The sequence below is a fragment of the Erinaceus europaeus genome, chromosome 1 (assembly GCF_950295315.1).
Source record: "Erinaceus europaeus chromosome 1, mEriEur2.1, whole genome shotgun sequence".
NCBI classification, from domain to species: Eukaryota; Metazoa; Chordata; class Mammalia; order Eulipotyphla; family Erinaceidae; genus Erinaceus; species Erinaceus europaeus.
Genome location: NC_080162.1, coordinates 50,834,574 through 50,854,276, shown reverse-complemented (window position 1 = coordinate 50,854,276; position 19,703 = coordinate 50,834,574). Strand labels below are relative to the sequence as shown.

At 43.2% G+C, this 19,703-nt stretch overlaps 1 protein-coding gene across 3 annotated transcripts in view; it reads right to left on the bottom strand.

Moving 5' to 3' along the window:
* Nucleotides 1-17,135, bottom strand: part of DTD1 (D-aminoacyl-tRNA deacylase 1) — a 161,308-nt gene extending 144,173 nt beyond the window's left edge. Inside the window, exons 1-3 of one of the 3 annotated variants that reach the window (XM_060185934.1) lie at nt 16,972-17,135; nt 13,582-13,672; nt 10,914-11,149 (exon numbers count right to left, since the gene is read on the bottom strand). In XM_060185934.1, coding sequence (XP_060041917.1) covers nt 10,914-11,149; nt 13,582-13,672; nt 16,972-17,014 — 370 coding nt within the window. In that variant the 5' untranslated portion in view covers nt 17,015-17,135. The remainder of the gene's footprint in view (nt 1-10,913; nt 11,150-13,581; nt 13,673-16,971) is intronic. The other 2 variants (XM_060185920.1, XM_007526720.3) reach the window with 2 other exon arrangements.
* Between the last annotated feature and the right edge of the window lie 2,568 nt (nt 17,136-19,703).

The window sequence follows — 19,703 nt, the reverse complement described above, 5'->3', positions numbered from 1 at the left end:
GCAGGGGGCAGGCCCTGTGCTGACACCAGGGGACAGAGAACTAACCAGGAAACCCAGGAGAAGATCTATACCTCAGTGGCCTAGTGGTGGGGCTGTGAGAGTCTCTTTGCATAACCACTGGATTATTTCTGCCCCATCCTGCTTTATCTCTTGGTCAGGAGTGAGGGATTAAGCTAAGAAGCCTACTTATACATTAAAAGCTGTCAGGCTCCCATAGCCTGCAGGGAAGAAAAAGAACAAAAGAGGCTTTTAAGCCACTGCTCTCCAACTCAGGGATTAAAATAATATTGAAACAACTATCAATTTCCACAACTGTGAACCCTTTAATTACCTTACTTAGAGACAAGTCAATCCAGGCAAGAGTGATCAGTAATTTGAAAAGTACTGAGAGAGAGACCCCATAACATACTATATAGAATGGTTAAGCCAATAAAAGGAAATATTAGAGAAATGAACCATGACCAAAGTCCAGCCAAAAACCCCCCAAAGGTTGAAGCACAAAACAATGAGGTCACATCCAAACACTAGTTAAGGAAATAATCATAGGAGTGAGCAAAGAATTTGAAAGAATTGTCATCAGAAATGCAGAAGCAATAAATGAGACTTCACCATTTCAGCCGATTTTGGATAGAGCTTAAAAATTCATGTTAAGTGAAATAAATCAGAAACAGAAGGATGAATATGGGATGATCTCACTCTCAGGCAGAAGTTGAAAAACAAGATCAGAAGAGAAAACGCAAGTAGAACCTGAACTGGAATTGGTGTATTGCACCAAAGTAAAAGACTCTGGGATGAGGTGGGGGTAGAATACAGGTCCAAAAAGGATGACAGAGGACCTAGTGAGGGTTGTATTGTTATGTGGAAAACTAGGAAATTTTATGAATGTACAAACTATTATATTTACTGCTGAATGTAAAACATTAATTCCCCAATAAAGAAATTTTTAAAAATTTTTTTAAAACTCTGGGGTGTGGGGGGGGGAGAATACAGGTCCAAAAAAGATGACAGAAGACCTAGTGGGGGTTGTATTGTTATATGAAAAACTAGGAAATGTTATGCATGTACAAACTATTGTATTTACTGTCGAATGTAAAACATTAATTCCCCAATAAAGAAATTTAAATAAATAAAATAAAATAAAAAACAAGGTGAATCAACAATGGGTCCCCTTGAACCTGAACAGATTATTCAATATGTGGATCAACTAACACATGTACCTTCTAGGACAGCTTCAATGGGCTGACTTGTTGTTAAAATTTCGGACAGCTCCAGCTGGCCGGGCTAGCTTCACGGCGGGTAACAGAAACGCGGAGACAATGGCTGGGCAAGGAAGCTGTATTTCTTTATTCAGGAACAACGATTCATAAACTAAGACAAACTAATCACCAAACAGAACTCTGCTGTCTCTTTGTGGCGGCACAAGTACTCTCTTACTCTCGAACTCAGGAACACTCTTTTCTCTCGAACTCTCCAACTCTGGAACTCTGGAACTCTCATACTGGGGAACCCTCTGAAAACTCTGGCACTCTCGAACTCAGGAACCCTCTCCCAGGGTTCCTTGGGGTGGGGCCAAGTGAGCCCACGAAATTAACTGGACTGATCCAATTCTCTTGGCGGGGGAGGGCTAGAACAAAGCAATGTAAAGCATACGACACTGACTCTTGTGTTTCCTGACTTGAAATACAAGCTTTTGGAATATACATTCTGGGAGCAGCCACCAACCCTATAGGAAATACAGCTATCTTGAAGTCACTAGACTGAGAAGCCTAAGAAATGTGGACCAGCCCTGGGGAATGAAGGTGAGGAGAGCAAGATGTACACAGGCTATTTTAGAAATAGATCCCCCAGCCCCAGGCAACACAACATGGATCAAAGACAGATGCTCAGTCAGTCAGTTCTTCCTAGATTCCTGACCCACCAAATTATGAAGAAAATAAGATACATGGTTATTTTTAAGCCACATAAGTTTTGGAGTAGTACATTATGAAGCAACAAATAGCTGGAACATAAGGCAAAGTAGGTAATTCTTGCAGAGACAACCCAACAAAGTCAAGGGGTCAGGAGTCAGCAGAATTGTACTAGTGTGAGAAGACATGTGTTGTATGCTTTACATTGGGTTGTTCTAGATCTCCCCCGCCAAGAAAATTGGATCAGTCCTGCTAATTTCGCGGGCCCGCTTGGTCCCGCCCAAAAGAACCCCGACAGAGTTACAGAGTTCCAGAGTGGCAGAGTTAGAGAGAGTGCTTGCGCCGCCGCAAAGAGGCAGCAGAGTTCTGTTTGGTGATTAGTTTGGTTTAGTTTATGAATCGTTGTTCCTGAATAAAGAAATACAGCTTCCCTGCCCAGCCGTATGTCTCTGGTCGTCTCTGTTACCCGCCCGTGAAGCTAGCCCGGCCAGCTGGAGCCTTCGAATTTTAACAACAAATGGTGCCCACGTGGACCTGACCTGCGTATCTCTCAGATAAGTGAAGACAATTTGGCTACCTATGTACTATGGCCTTCTCTTCTGCTTGTGAAGAGATCTCCAAAGGCCTCTGCTCTTTCTTCACGAGACTGTTTTGCTGTTTCTGGAACATTTATCTCTGGACCACTCTGTGGTTTCCACTCGCTCGGGCAAACTCAGAACAGCCAGCGGGAATAGCCAGCGGGCGGGAGGCGAGGCGTGGAGCTGCTGTTTCCACCTGGTTAAACAGCCAGCCAGCCGGCTGCACCCAGACAACCCCGCGCACCGCGCCCGCAGCCCCACAGCCTGCAGGAGGCTGACGCCAGCACGCAGGAGCCCGATGCCACCACACAGGAGCCTGACGCCAACACGCAGGCCAGCCCACAGGAGCCGGCTCTCCACCGCGTGGTGCAGGGCACTGGACACGTGATCTCTCCACACTGCTCAGCCACTGCGAACAGGGCAGCAGACATGGCAGGGCCATGGGGCAGGGCCGCGGCAGCCTATCATGGCCGCCACCCCTGGGCACCTAGGCCCACGCCTTCTACAAGGCTGGCCCGCCCGCCCTCTTGCTATGAATTCTGGAACGATGCCGGACCTCCCGGACCCCCAGGGCTCCCTGCCGAAACTGGGCACACGAGATCTCCAGCTGCCGGTCCAGTCTGAAGGCAGACAAGCTGGAGTACGCAGAGATTCATGCAGAGATCGCAACCTGCAATTCCTAGAAGTGAAGCTGCCCAAGAGACCACCACTGGACAACGCACCCCCCCAACAACTAAGACAGTAGAGATTTAAATTTGTGTTTAAAATGACATGTCTTCGTAACAAAGGTTTCTCTCCTTGTGTATTAATGACCATGTTTATGTGTATGTTTAAAGTTTGGTAAACAGTAACTTTAAGGCTAAATTCTTACTAGTCAAAGTTAAATGAAAAAGGTTTTCAACTTAATTCTCATAAAGATAAAATTAACTTACATTTAAAGTCTGAGTTAAAAATTAGTTAACAATCAAAATATTTTAACTAAGTTGGTCTAAACAAAAGGTTAAATAGACTTGTTGATATGTAAAACTCTCCATTACCTTCTCTATTAGAAATGGTAGATCCCACAATGGCTATGCTAATTATTCTCATGCCTGAGGTTTCCTTTCCTGCACACAACTAGGGTGTGTCTCCATCTTGAATGGGTGTAACAAAAGGTTAGACATTGTTGATATGTAAAAGTCTCAAATTCCTTCTCTATTAGAAACAATAGATTGTGCTTTGGTTATGCTAATAACAAGTTTTGTTTCATAGTAAGTAAATTGCAGCCAGCTGCCTTTGGGACTGTAGGCCGTTCCCCACCCCCATGCAAATGTCCGTCAAGACAAGTACGCCCCCCAGAGGCAAGAAATTTTAAGCTGATAAAGTTTTGCCCACAGAGGCAAAATATGGCCCCCTCAGGCCTTCCCTTGGCAGCACACTGGTTCTTGTTACTTGCTTGCATGTTTCTCCATGTTTGTGCCAGTTTCTTTTTTTAAAATGCCTGTATGATATATGTTTCTGTTCACCCCACACCCTTGATACTATAGTCATTTGGTTAAAAAGAAAAGGGGGAATTGTTGTATGCTTTACATTGGGTTGTTCTAGATCTCCCCCGCCAAGAAAATTGGATCAGTCCTGCTAATTTCACGGGCCCGCTTGGCCCCGCCCAAAAGAACCCCGACAGAGTTACAGAGTTCCAGAGTGGCAGAGTTAGAGAGAGTGCTTGCGCCGCCGCAAAGAGGCAGCAGAGTTCTGTTTGGTGATTAGTTTGGTTTAGTTTATGAATCGATGTTCCTGAATAAAGAAATACAGCTTCCCTGCCCAGCCGTATGTCTCTGGTCATCTCTGTTACCCGCCCGTGAAGCTAGCCCGGCCAGCTGGAGCCTTCGAATTTTAACAACAACGTGTCTATAGAATTTAGGGAAGAGAAACAATCTGGGGAGTTTCCAATGTATAGAGCAGAAGTAAAGGCAGAGAAAGGGTTCCCAACAGAAAGCTGCCACACAGCCAAAGGTGATGAGGTTTCTGGTCACATGAGTATGGTGAATTTCAAAATTCAGGCATAAATTGCAAAAGTTCTCATCACAAGAAAAGAAACTTATGGACTGAGCAGTGGCATACCTGGTTGAGTGCACATAGTAGCATGCTCAAGGACCCAGGTTCTAGCCCCGCTTCCCACCTGCAGGGGGTGAAGCTTCACGATCAATAGATGAAGCAGGTCTGCAGGTGTCTTTCTCTATCACTCTTTATCTCTTCCTCCTCTCTCAATTTCTATCTTAGCAAATAAAGAAGAAAAAAGAAAAAAAATGGCCAGTGGGAGTAGTGGATTTGTCACGCAGGTAATGTCAATTATATTGCAGTAAAACTGAAAAACTGCAAACTACTTTAAGTCAACATTGACAGCATGGCCATGAAGAAGGCAAAATAAAGAAAGCACATTTAGTAATTATCCACATTCCAATATCCTTTCAGCTCAAAGAGGTATTACCATATTGGAGCTGAAAGCGAAATTTTCAAACGAAAGACAGCAAGTATGTAAAATGTGGCAAATTTAAAAGGGATAACAGTAAATGCGCTGTTGATATCACTGTGTGGTTCTGAAAGTTCAAAATTTCATTAAAATTCTTTGCATAATGCATGTCAATTTTTTATCAAAATGACCATATATCTCACATCTCAATGAGCTTAAATTCTGACTCATTAGAAAATTATACTGTTGATAGTGCAATGCTGTGGGCACTTCTTAGAATTAATTACTTGGGCAGAATAACAATCATTTTGAAAAGTAAAATATATTTTTAGAAACACAAAGTACCTGTCGCACATAAAACACTCCTCTCTCCATTTTATGAACTTAGACAGAAGCTGTTTTCACTAGAGCAATCTTTACCAATCATCTAGTGTTCTCCCACTTAAAGTGCCTTCACCTATGTTTTTATGATATTCCTGTGTTCTTCCTTTCAAAGGACTTCAGTGCATTCTAAAATACTTCTGAGACTAGTCAGAAGCAGGATGATCCCACAAATGTGAAGCAGAGATAATGCTAGCAGCATTTAATCCTCAGCTCAGCAAAGAAGACTAATTATTCAGAGGACTTGACTTAATTACTAATCTTAGGAAGAAACATGTATGTGGTGAAGCTAAGTTGAAGTATCCCAGTGGATACAAAATAGGGGGGAAAAAATTGGAGACATCCATAACTAGATGTCTCAGTAGAGTTCTAAACTTGAACTTTTCCAGAACCAGCAAATATATTCTATCCTACCGGTAATTCAAGTAAAGAGAGAAAATTTTAAGGCAGTCTGATGTTCTGATCACACAGAATCTACTTGTCCTTATGGCAAATAGATACTTTATACACAAAAAAAAGGAGTTAAAATAAAAGGAAACTCAGCCATGGAGGTGATTCAGCAGGTAAAACACAGAACTTGAAAACATGAGACCCCTAGTTCAATCCTCAGCCCCACATAAGAAGGAGCAGAGTTCTGGCTTGTCTCACTTGCTTGCTCAATCATGAAATAAATATTTTAAATATATAATAAAATAAAAAGAGTTGGCAAAATACCTCACTAGGATATTGTGCTGCTTTGACATGTGTCTGACCTAGGTTTAAACCCAGCTCCTACTGCAGTGAAGGAAGATTCAGTGCTATGGACCCTAACTCTAATACTCTGCTACTCGAGGAAGATGAGTCCTGAAATTAGTGCAGCTTAGAATGTTCCTTGCTAGGACCATGGAATGTCATGGTCAAACTGACAGGGATGCAGAGGTTACACAGGTTCCTGTACTAAATATGAACAGACATGGATCGATGCAGTTCACAGTTAATAGTATATATATACTTTTCCCATATTTGGGAGCTACTCTGCCCTGATTCAGCTTTCTAGTCCTATTCCCAACTCTGACACCATCTTTCCAGACAATACTTTTAGCCCACCTGTGTGTTAGTTGTCCAGCCCAGGCAAAAATTAGTAAAGTCATGGGCCCCTTGAAATATAGCTAAAATAGACTTCCTAGCATCTTACACCATGAAGACCCCAAATCTCACTTGCTCTATTCTTACCTTTAGGTTCCTGATTATTAAACAATTTGTTCTGCTTTGTATCTTAATGCTTTTCAGCCACCAAGTTGCAGATGCTACCATGACTATAATCTCTCTTCCCTGAGCAGATGAACTCACCAATGTGTCCTGAAGTCCTACCTCCCCAGAGCCCAACTGCACTAGAGAAAGAAAATAGGCTGGGAGTATGGATCAACCCATCAATGCCCATGTCCAGTGGAGAAGCAATTACAAAAGCCAGACCTCCCACCTTCTGCACCTCACAAAGATCTTTGGTCCATACTCCCAGAGGGATAAAGAGTAGGAAAGCTTCCAATGGAGGGGATGAGATACTCGACTCTGGTGGTGGAATTGTATGGAATTGTACCCTTCTTATCCCACAATCTTGTCAATCATTATTAAATCACTAGCATAAAAAATTAATTTTCCAAATTAAAAAAATAATAGAAATAAAATGAAATGAGTAATCTGTTTGTTTAAGTCAAAGAAACTTAAGTTTAGAAAGCACTACAGAATTAACTATAAACTATTATTAAGAAAGAGTTCCAGGAGTGTGGCCAAGGAGTAGCAACAACTGAAAGATCACACCTGAGGGGAAGAAGAAAAAAAAAAAAACTAAAACATCTTTTAAAAAAACACCTGGAACCTCACAGCATAACCTATAATGAGGATCAAGTGCAAGCAAACAAGCACCTGAAAAGTGGCGGGGAAGAATATCACCGGGCAGAGGCAGTGTGAAACCTAAGGTACACCAGTAGGTGGGAAAAAGCTTCCATTGCCGTTTTGAAGTGCAGACACTGAGCAGTGGGACAACAGTGCTAGGACACCTAGGACAGCAGATTAGGGTGGCCAGTGGCCAGAGTGTAGTCTGAAAAACACAGACACAGCTGGGTCCCTAGCAGTGGGCAGCAGAATCCATACCACCCAGCATAGACCGGGAATGGGTAAAGGAGCTGTGGGGGGCCAGCTGGTGCCACACCTGGTTGGGCACCCAAGTTACAGTGTGCAAGGACCCAGGTTCAAGCTCCCAGTCCCCACCTGCGAAGGAAAAACTGTGAATGGTGACGCAGGGCTGCAGGTGTCTCTCTGTCTTTCTCCTTCTCTATCTCTCCCTCCCCTATCAATTTCTGTCTCTATCCAGTAAGTAAAGATATTTTTTAAAAATAATAATAATAAAATAAAACAGCTGTGAGAAACTGAATGAGCTATACTGAAACAACCATCACCCACCACCAGCTTACCCTGGGGGGATTTGAGTAACAAAAGAAGCCCCACCCTGTCCATGCCATACCTATACCACCTATAAACAGCACAACCACAGAGCCACATGCCAGTTGAACAGCAGAAACTGCACCTAACTGAAAGATGGGGGGAAAAATCCTTGTTCAACACCACAAGGATTTGGAAAATATGTCTAAGTTTGAATTCAGAAAGTTAATTATGAAGACAATTCAGGATTCCAACATAACATACAAACATAAATTAAGGAATCCACAGATTTCTTCACCAAAGAGCTAAAAATTGTAAAAAGAATACTCTGAAAGGACATCCTGGAATTAAAGGAACTGTTGGCAGCAGAAATACCTGTATCAGAGATCTTGTATCCAGAATAAATCAGCCTGAGGACAGAACAGCAGGACTAGAAGATAAAACCACCACACTCTCAAAGGGCAAAACAACTGAAAAAGAAAGACTGATTGCAGGTGGCGCAAAGCACAAGGACTGGCATAAGGATCCCGGTTCGAACCCCGGCTCCCCACCTGCAGGGGAGTCGCTTCACAGGCGGTGAAGCAGGTCTGCAGGTGTCTATCTTTTTCTCCTCCTCTCTGTCTTCCCCTCCTCTCTCCATTTCTCTCTGTCCTATCCAACAACGACGACAACAACAATAATAATAACTACAACAATAAAACAACAAGGGCAACAAAAGGGAATAAATAAAAATAAAATATTAAAAAATAATTTTAAAAAAATATTTAAAAAAAAAAGAAAAGAAAGAAAGACTGATGAAAAATGAAGCAAGTACTTATGAAATAGCAGACTCCATCAGAAGGAAAAATGTGAAAGCTATTGGGGCCCCTGAGAATTAACAGAAAGAGAAAAGGGAGCATATTCAAAAGTAATTATTACAGAAAACTTTCCATATCCGGGCAATGGTCAAAATGTAGATGTAGAGGAAGATGAACGGAAACCAAAATGTACTGAACCCCAAACATTAACTCCAAGACACATAATAGTAGCACATTCCAAAAGGACAAGGAAGAAATATCGCGTGCTGCAAAGGAAAGGAACAAGTTGTGATACAGAGGCAAAACCATTAAGCTCTCACCAGATTTCTGAACACAAACCCAAGAAGCAAGAAGGAGATGGAATGACATTTTTACAGTACTAAGAAGTATCAGCCACATGTACTCTCTTCTGTCAATAATACCAAAGCTTCCTTCATTGCTGTGGGGATTGAGCTGGAGCCTAGGTAATGCACATGGCAAAGCAGCACACTATCCAAGTGAACTATTTTGTCAGCTTCCAATGTGCTCTCCTCCCCTACCCCCCAAGAAGGAGAATGATAGAGAGGGAGTGAGAAATAGGGGGAGAGAGGAGGAAATACACTGGAGCACTGCTCCCCTGCTCTGAAGCTTCCCCCTTACAGGAGCTTCCATGTGGTGACTGGGGATTTGAATATGGGTCCTATGCATGGTAAAGTATGTTTTCTACCCGGTGAACTATCTTCACATGCTATAATGCACAAGGGCTCAGGTTCAAGCGCCCAGTCTCCACAGGCAGAACTGCTTCACAAGCAGTGAAGTAATGCTGTAGGTGACTCTCTTTCTCTCCTTATCTCCCCCTTCCCTCTCAATGTCTCTGTTTCTGACCAGTAGATTAAATGTACATAAAAATAACTTTTACTTGTTTTATATTCTTATGTTTTTTTAAAGTTTATTCATTAATTCAAGAGAGGAAGAGAGAGAACTAGAGCACTACTCTGGCACATGTGATGCTGGGGACTGATATCAGAAACTCAAACTTGAGACTACAATGCTTTATCCAGTGTGCCTCCTCCCAGCCACTTTACTTGTTTAAGTTTTTATATGGCCTCTATTGGGTTGTTGAAAAAGTTAGGATGCATTTTTCCATAGAAAAACATAGAGAAGTCCAACAACAATGGCTAAGCAATTTGTGGTATATGTACACAATGGAGTACGACTCAGCTATTAAGAATGGTGATTCCACCATTTTTGCCCATCTTAGATGGAGCTTGAAGAACTCATCGTAAGTGAAATAAGTCAGAAAAAGAAGTATGAATATGGGATGATCTCACCCACAGGCAGAAGCTGAAAATCAAGATCAGAAGAGAAAACACTAAGCAGAACTTGGACTGGAGTTGGTGTATTGCACCAAAGTAAAAGACTCTGGGGTGGATGGGAGGAGAATTCAGGTCCTGGAACAGGCTGGCAGAGGACCTAGTGGGGGTTGCACTGTTGTGTGGAAAAGTGAGAAATGTTATGCATGGACAAACTACTGTATTTACTGTCAATTGTAAAACATTAATCCCCCAATCAAGAAATTTAAAAAGCACATGGAACAATAAATACATCATGATTTTTCCAAAACCCCAATAAAAAATTTTTAATATTTATTATTTATTTTGGATAGAGACAGAGAGAAATTGATAGGGAGAGGAAGATAAGAGAGGTAAACATACAGATATACAGTTCATCCTGCAGCACAGATTCACTACTTGTGAAGCTTCCCCACTGCAAGTGGGAGCTGGGGGGGCTTGAACCTGGGTCCTTGAGTACTGTAACATGTGCGTGTTCTACTAGGTGAGCCACCTCTTGGCCCCAAGTGAAAATTTGAAATGATGCATGGCTCACCTTTGTGACTTACAGTATACATCTCTGTTGACAAAGTAAGGAGCCAAAATAAGAGCCTCCTGTCTCAAACATACTTCTGGGTTGCTAAGCATTTTTAAATGTGAACAGTAAAAAGAAGAGTAAACAATGGCATTTGAAGGACATATACAAGAGCAATGGCAGCAGCTTTAAGCTTTTTAAGTAAGTAATAAGCATACAAGAACCTTTCAAGACCAGAGATATCATTCAGTGTTGTAAAGAATGAATTTTACATATGTGAGGTCCGAAGTTTGTACATGCATAACATTTCTCACTTTTCCACACAACAGTGCAACCCCCACTAGGTCCTCTGCCAGCCTGTTCCAGGACCTGAATTCTCCTCCCATCCACCCCAGAATCTTTACTTAAAAAACAAAAAAAAAGCCTTCTGGAAAAGATGATCCTACAAAAATTCTGTGATTGCAGATAACCTTCCTTCCTCCCCCAACCCTGGAGTGCCCCAGACTACCCTCCTGGGCAGGTAGACTCTCCTGCCTACCTTTGATGAGCTCTGGCCTGTACGTCTTACGCAGCTGCTCTAGGAAGCTGTTGTAGAAGCTCTCTGCTTGTTCTGTGGGCATCGCGAGGTGGAAGTCAGGCTTGTTGCCCTTGAGGACACACTGTAGGGTGAACTGGCTAACACACAGGACCTCAAACTGTTTGTCCATCACACTCTTTGACCAGTGTTTCCCACTTTCATCCTCAAACACTCGTAGATTTAAAATTTTCCGGACCCTAAGGGAAAAAATAGCAATAAAAATTAATTGAAGAATCACAAGCTCCCCAAGTTAATTCATGACCCTGAATGTCAGCAGTATCCTTTCAAATTAGAATGCTAACTTCAGGGGCTAGACAATGGTGTACCCAGTTGAGCACACGTTACCATACACAAGGACCCAGGGCTCTTTTTATTTCACTTCCCTCAGTCACTCCAAGGCTAATCTTGTCAGACAAGATAAGGACTACAAAAGCTGGATAAGGGCAAGAGACAAGCTAACTTTAATGATGGCTCTTTTGGCCACTACCAGGACACCTTAATCATGGAGTCCTGGGATTCCCACATGGACATGATAAGCCTGGACCTCTGAAAAAAATCACTCTCACCACTGTCACTGCTCATCTCCATCAGGAACAACATAGTGAACCCTCTTGTGGGCCTCTACAGGACCTTGCCCTCAATGTGGGTCAACACTGGTAGGGACAGCCCCATTCTCCAAAGGGAGGTTGAGTCAACATACTCTGCTACTCGAGGAAGACAGGTCCTGTGAGTGCAGCCTAGAATGTTCATAGCTATGACTACAGAATGTGAACTCAGACCTACAGGGATACAGATGTTACACAGGCTCCTGTGTTGAAATATGGGCCCCAGCTCAAATCGATGGGGTTTACAGTTAACAATATTTATATACTTTTCCCATATTTGGGAGCTACTCTCTTCCCTAATCCAGCTTTCTAGTCCTATTTCCAACTCTGACACCATCTCCCCAGACAATACCTTGGGTCCACCAGTATGTTAGCTGTTGGGAGCAGGCAAAAATTAGTAAAGTCATGGGCCCCTTAGAATATATCTAAAATAGACCTACGAGCTTTTTCCAAAATGGAGACCCGAAATCTCATCTGCTATAGTCTTACCTATAGATTCCTGATTATTAAATAACTTGTTCTGCTTTGTATCTCAATGCTTTTTCAGCTACCAAGCTGCAGGTGCTACCATGACACCAACCTGACTTCACTGTACAGATGACCTCACCAATGTACCCTGGAACCCCACTTCCCCAGAGCCCTGACCCACTAGGGACAGATAGAAACAGGCTGGATGTATGGATCAACCTGCCAATACCCATGTCCAGTGGAGAAGCAGTTACAAAAGTCAGACCTTCCACCTTCTGCACCCCATAATGACCCTGGGTTCCTGCTCCCAAAAGGATAAAGAACAGGATATGTTCCAATGAAGGAGATGGGATATGGAACTCTAGTAGTGGGAATTGTGTGGAATTGTACCCATTTTATGCTATGGTCTTGTGAATCATCATTAAATCAATTTTTTAAAAAACTGGAAAAAAAAAGCATAACTATCTCTGAGCTAATAAATTCACATTTTAACCTAAAAAAAAAAAAAAAAAGAATAGGAAAGCTTCCAATGGGGGGGGGATGGGACACAGAACTCTGGTGGTGGGAACCATATGGAACTACACCCTTGTTATCTTATAATCTTGCTAATCATTATTAAATCTTTAATAAAATTTTTAAAAAATTGGCCATGGATTTTACATTAAAAGAATGATTCACAGATATAACAGTAGATAGGAGTATAAAATAATCTCTGCTCCTGCTCTGCTGACTAAGTAAATCATGTTTGGAAAATTTTTCTCCATTGATCTCCTCATCTAAAACTACATTAAATAGGATGTAGACAAAAATGATGAGGTCTGCAAAGCGCAGGGACCGGCGTAAGAATCCCGGTTCGAGCCCCGGCTCCCCACCTGCAGGGGAGTCGCTTCACAGGCGGTGAAGCAGGTCTGCAGGTGTCTATCTTTCTCTCCCCTTCTCTGTCTTCCCCTCCTCTCTCCATTTCTCTCTGTCCTATCCAACAACGAATTGCGTCAACAAGGGCAATAATAATAGCCACAACGAAGCTACAACAAGGGCAACAAAAGGCGGAAAAAAAAAAAAAAAATGATGAGGTCTAATTTTATAACTACAAATATTATAGAAGTTTCTAGAATGTATGGATGAATGGATAGACAGATAAACAGATAGATGGATGATAGCTAGAACCGCCCATATATCCCATTTGAATAGCACTTAGAAATCTGCATCGGGACCAGACAGTAGAGCAGCCAGTTAAGCGCAGATGGCGTGAAGAGCAAGGACCCTCGCAACAATCCCCGTTCAAGCCTCCGGTTTCCCACCTGCAGGGGGTTTGCTTCACAGGTGGTGAAGCAGGTCTGCAGGTGTCTTTCTCTCTCCCTCTCTGTCTTATACTCTTCTCTCAACTTCTCTCTGTCCTAACCAACAACAACAGCAATAACAACAATAACAACAAAGGCAACAAAATGGGGAAAATGGCTTCCGGGAGCACCGGAATCATAGTGCAGGCCCCAGAGATAACCCTGGAGGCAAAAAATTATAATAATAATTAAATTAAAAAGAAATCTGCATCTTACATGTGATCCAGTTCCTTCTGTGTATCTTCCAGAGAAATGCCCAGTAAAACACAGATGCCTCGTCCAATTGCACTTATCTGCTCTCCTTCAACTAGAAAAACAACAAAAGAGAAAACTCAAAATGAAACATACCATACTGTACTTTTAAGTAGCTATATACATGCTTAAATATCACACATACTTCTTTTATCTTCTTTTGGCAAAATTAATATTCAAAAATGAAATGAGTTGCATAAACGTATTATCACAATCCGAGTCAGCTAAATCGCTTAACTGGATAGCGTACTGCTTTGCCATGTGTGCTATCCAAGTTCAAGTCCAGCCCCCACCACACTGAAAGAAGCTTGGGGAAAAAAACAAGATAGGGTGCGGTGGTGTCTCTCTCTCTCTCTCTCTCTGCCTTCTCTGTCTCTATGGAAAAAAGGATAATCATAATTCCTATTCCTCCCATCTCCAGTTTTTAATGAATGAGCTGGGAAGTAAACAACCATAAAATAGGATTTTAGAGTCACTTTTTCACCTGCCATTACTTTGGATGAGACACTTGAAATTTTGTATGATGGAATTTGACCATCTATAAAAAAACAGAACAGAGAGGGAGTGGGGCAGTAGCACAGCGGGTTATGCGCACGTGGTGCAAAGAGCAAGGACCAGCTTAAGGATCCTGGTTCAAGCCCCTGCCTCCCCACCTGCAGGGGAGTCGTTTCACAAGCAGTGAAGCAGGTCTGCAGGTGTCTATTTTTCTCTCCCTCTCTCTGTCTTCCCCTCCTCTCTCCATTTCTCTCTGTCCTATCCAACAACGACAACATCAATAACAACAATAAAACAAGGGTAACAAAAGGGAAAATAAATATATTTTTTTAAAAAAGAAAAAAAAAACAGAACAGAGTTCTCCCCAGAGAATCTAAGCTATATTCTCAGGTAAATAGTTATATGGAGAGGTGAGGTTTGATCCTGGTACTACAGGAAAGCATCATGGACAACACCAAGAACAAAAATCAAGTGAAATTCCATGGATTCCATGGAAATTCCACGGAAAAGAATGTAAGTAACTCTTCTACTCCTTCTAATCCCACCCTGATACCCACTCCCACCACTCTAAAAATATAAAATAAGAACTAAGCCAGTGAGGCAGCTCAGCAGAATCACACATACTCAAGGGCCTGGGCTCACTCCCCAATGTCACATTTTTTAAAACTCATTTATAAATTATGTATGCATTAGGTTTCAAGTCAGTAAACTCTTCTTTCCCAATGTAGTGCAAAACTGCAGTCCCAGTTAATGATCTGCAAATCTTTTCAAACCATGCACCCCACCCATTAAAAATTAAAAAAAAAAAATTAAATCTGTCAGTCAGGGAAATAGCTCTGTAGCGTGCAGACTTAAATGCCTGAGTTTCCAGTTTGATCACCAGTGACACATATACCAAGGTGGTGCTCTAGTTTCTCTCTCTCTTTCTCTCTCTTTCTCTCACTCCCTACCCCACCCCCAACTTTTTCAAGCAGGAGACATAGAGAGAAATACAACATAGCATCAAAGCTTTCCCCACTGCACTAAGAGCTGGGCTTAAACCTCAGTGTCACACAAGGCAAAGCAAGCACCCTACCAGGTAAGCTATCTTGTTGGCCCTAAATTTAATTTTCTATAAACTACAGTGCTATTCTAATCCCTATGCCTACAGAACCATATCCAAAATCAATTAACTCATTAGATCATCATTAGAAACCATTAGAAAGGGTTGGAAAATACCATCTCAAACTTAAATATGTGGTTTGGCTGAGTATGGAGTTCCTTTGGGGGATTCTGTTGCTTTGTTTTAGATTTATGGTCACAAGATCACCTATGTGGCAGCCTGGCAGGTGGCTTGGTGGGTAGTGCACATTCCTTACATGTGTGAGGTCCCAGATTTGGCTTCATGCTCTTGTCTTCATCTCATAAAAATAAGTATTTTAAAATGTATCTGATGTGAATTAGTTTGAAGGAAAGTTGAAAGAAAGAATTCCTGTGATGGGCTGGGGAGAAAGCATAGGGGTTATGCAAAGGACTCTCATGCCTGAAGCTCTTTAGTCCCAGGTTCAATCCCTAGCCAGAGCTGACAATGCTCTGGTGTCTATGTCCATATGCTTGTGTGTACAGTGTATGTGTGTTTCTTTCCTTTAAAAAAAAAAAAATGTTGGGGCCAGGCAGTGGCACAACTAGTTAAGCACACACATTACAGTGCACAAGGATCCAGGTTCAAGCCCCTGTCCTCACCTGCAGGGGGAAAGCTTCGCAAGTGGTGAAGCAGGGCTGTAGATGTCTGTCTCTCTCCCTCTCTATCTCCCCCTTCCCTCTCAATTTCTCTCTGTCTCTATCCAATAATAAATAAATATTTTTAAATGTTTTAAAAGGATACTTGGAATTACCTGAACTAAAACACTGGTATAATCCTGCCAGTAAAAACAGAAAGAAAAAAAAAGACTAAAAGACAATGTAAAAGTTGCCATCTAAATGCCTCTGAGCATCTTTATTATCTTAGTCTGAGCATTTTTAAATGACATTATCTACATGATCATCTGGATCCCAAAATGACTAAGGACTTGATCCACGAGGAACTAGTGAAAAAGAGAAATACTTGATCCTGAATTCTGCAGATTCGGATCCCCTCCTGATGGGGAGGGCAGCAGCATCCAGCACCCTGGCATCCAGCACCACGGGACACTATTCCCGTGGGTGCGCACACCTGTCAGAACTCATTCAAACGAACAACTCTGCACATCTGGGCATTTTATTGGGCATAAAGCTTCAAAAAAGAAGAAGGAGAAAGAGAAGAATTAGGAGAAGAGGAAGAGGGGAAGGAAGCAAGGAAGGACAGCAGGGAGGGAAGAAAGGAGGGGAAAAGAAAGAAAAGAAAAGAGAAAAAGAAAAAAAGAGAAAAATCGGAGGGGTGGGAATGGGGGGAGTGTGAAGAGCAACCAAATCAGGACACTGTAAATAGAACATCACTAAGGAGGCGTTCCTGCTCCGGAAATGCTCCCTACATGTTTATGCAACCTTGCATGGAAGAATGGGCCCTGGGATGTTGAGGATTCTGCCTCCCTTGACTCAGGGCAGCAATCACAACAAAACTAAATAAATAAAAGACAACAGTGATGACAAGAAACGTTGATCATGATCCTAAAGCGAGCTCCCAGAGGCAGGGGCGCGCCGGAGCCCGCCAGGCACGTGGACGCAGCTGTCCGGTCCCCGAGCGCGGCCGCGCGACTTGCGGCTGCCGGGACCGAGTTGGCGCAGCGCCCGAGCGAGCGGCCGCGGGAATCACACGCTGGGGGGCACCTGGCGGGGGCGGCCACACGACGCCGGGCGCTGGGTCAGAGGCGGCTCCTCCCGGCCCGGCCCCGCCCGACTGACCTGTGACGCTGGCCCGGGTGACGCGCTGCACCACGGCCTTCATGGCGGCGGCTGGGGCGAGTGGGGCGGTGACGCGCTCCTTCCGGCCTCGCGAGTCGGCCAGCGACTCTGCAGCCAGCGCCCTCTGGAGGGGACACCGGGAAAGGCGCGCGGGGAGACTGCGACCCCGGCAGTGCGGGCTCGCCCAGGAAGGCCACGCCCACCGGTCGGCTGTCCCCGCCCACCTGCGTCTTTACCTTTGTCCCACCGCCGCTCCAGCAATAAGTTCCGCCCCCAGGCTTGCAACCACCCGCAAGACTGCTCAGTTGCGTTCCCAGACAACACTTAAACCCCACAGCCCCCAGGTGCTCCTCACTTCCGTCCAGTCCGATCACAGTTTCTGCATCATCTATTTCACCTCACATCTCTCGCCTAAAAGCCAATCCCTAAAGCCTACCTGTGTGCTGAATCCCAAGTGTTACTTCTTTCTCTGCGCTGCTCTTCTTTCTCTTCTCATAATCATCAAGAAATGCCGATATCTTACCACCTTTCGAAGTCACCAAGTTGCAGACGCTACCATGACGCCATCCTGACTTCCCCGGGCAGAGGTCCTCACCAGTGTGTCCCAGAATCTCACCTCCTTAAAAGCCTTTCCTCACTAGGGAAAGACAGAAACAGGCTGGGGGTATGAATCAACCTGCCAACATCCACGTCCAGTGGAGAAGCAATTACAGAAGTCAGAACTTCCACCTTCTGCACCCCATAACGAATTATAGTCCATACTTCCAGAGGGATAAAGAATATGGAAACTTCCTATGGAGGGATGGAACACGGAGTTCTGGTGCTGGAAACTACATGGGATTATACCCCTGTTATCTTACAATTTTGTTAATCGCTAATAAAAAAATAAAAAGTGGAGGGGTAATAGCATAATGACTATGCAAACAGACTCATGCCTGAGAATACAAAGTCCCAGTTTCACAGTTTCAGTCCCCTGCACCACTATCAGCCAGAGCTGAGCTGGTGGAAGGGGAGCAGGTGGTGGCGCACCTGGTTAAGTGCACACATTACAGTGGGCAAGGACCCAGGTTCAAACCCATGGTCCCCACCTGCAGGAGGAAAGCTTCTCGAGTGCTGAAGCAGCATTGCAGGTGTCTCTCTGTCTCTTTCTCTTGCTATCTCCCCTCTCAGCTTCTCTCTGTCTCTATCCAATAATAACTAAATAAAATATTAAAAAGTATGTTTAATAGTCAATTCCTGACATCACCTGCCACATTGGTGCTCTGGTGTTTCTCTGTCTCTCTGTCTCTCTCTCCATATACATATATAAATTTTATAATGAATGCATAGATTCTTTTTTTAAAAACAGGGCATAAAATTTGGCAAATGTTAGCATGGCAGAAAATAAAACAGCCTTTCCCATGAATTCCAAAAAGTAGCACTTTTCTAAAGACACTTGGGTTGTGGCCAGGGAGACAACTCAACAGGAAGAATAGAAGAGTTGCATGCCTAAGAACTCAAGCTTGATCCTAAGCAGTTCATGTAACAAACCAGTTCTCTGGTCTCTCATAAATAAAAATGTAAATCTTGTGGTCCGGGAGGTGGCGCAGTAGTAAAGCTTTGTACTGTCAAGCATGAGGTCCCAAGTTTGATCCCTGGCAGCACATGTGCCAGCCAGAGTGATGTCTGGTTCTTTCTCTTCCTATCTTTCTCATAAATAAATAAACCTTTTTTAAAAAATGTAAATCTTGACAAAAAAAAACTAGATAATTCCAGAGGTAACTCACCTCTTCCTCTCTCTGTCTAAAAAGGGTCAGCCCAGAATAGTGAAATTGCATGTACATTTTTAAGCCTGACAGTGCTTAAAAATTTAATATGGGGGCCGAGCGGTGGCACATCTGGTTGAGCACACATGTTACAATGCACAAGGACCCAGGCTCAAGTCCCCACCTACAGGGGGAAAGCTTCACGAGTGATGAAGCAGTGCTGCAGATGTCTCTCTTCCTCTCTATGCAACCCTTCCCTCTTGATTTCTGGCTGTCTCTATCCAATAAATAAAGATCATTTTAAAAATTTAGTGTGAATGATGTTAACAAACTGATTGTTTCCAAACATTTAAATTTGGAAGTGTAGCAGCACTTTCCAACTAGATATTTGATTATTAATGTACACTTAATACCTAACCCAGCACCTGGCAGGCTCTGTACCCAGCAAAGTTATCTATAAGCTTCTCAAACATGAATGAGGGTTGACAGCAAAAACATCCAGGATTCAATAGCTCCTTGATAAGCTGACTCTGGATGTGGATGTGGAGAACCAGTAACTTACTGAAACAGTGGCAGTCTAGATGCTGGGTTAGATACCAAGCCAATCACACTTCCTATGTCCTAAGCTGTTTACCCACCTACCCCACCGTTTGTTCTGCTTTCTGCTGAATTAACTCCTTTGTACCCTAGAATTCTTGATGTATTGTAAAACTTGCTATTAAAAGGGTTCTGGCCCTTAAGGGGACTCTCCATTGTTTGTCCACCTCACCTGGCGGTAATCATTGGTTGGAGAAAGCCTCAGGCCTCTCTAAGAGCATATACTTTATGTCTCTCTGAGTCAGTCTTTGGGGGGTCCCATGCCACCTGCCATGACAATGTGACATGGGAGTAGTAAATTTTGGTTGAGAAAATGAGTAAATACTACATCATATATGTGATATGTAGACCAAACACAGTAAAAGCTAACTCAGAGTTCATGATTATGCT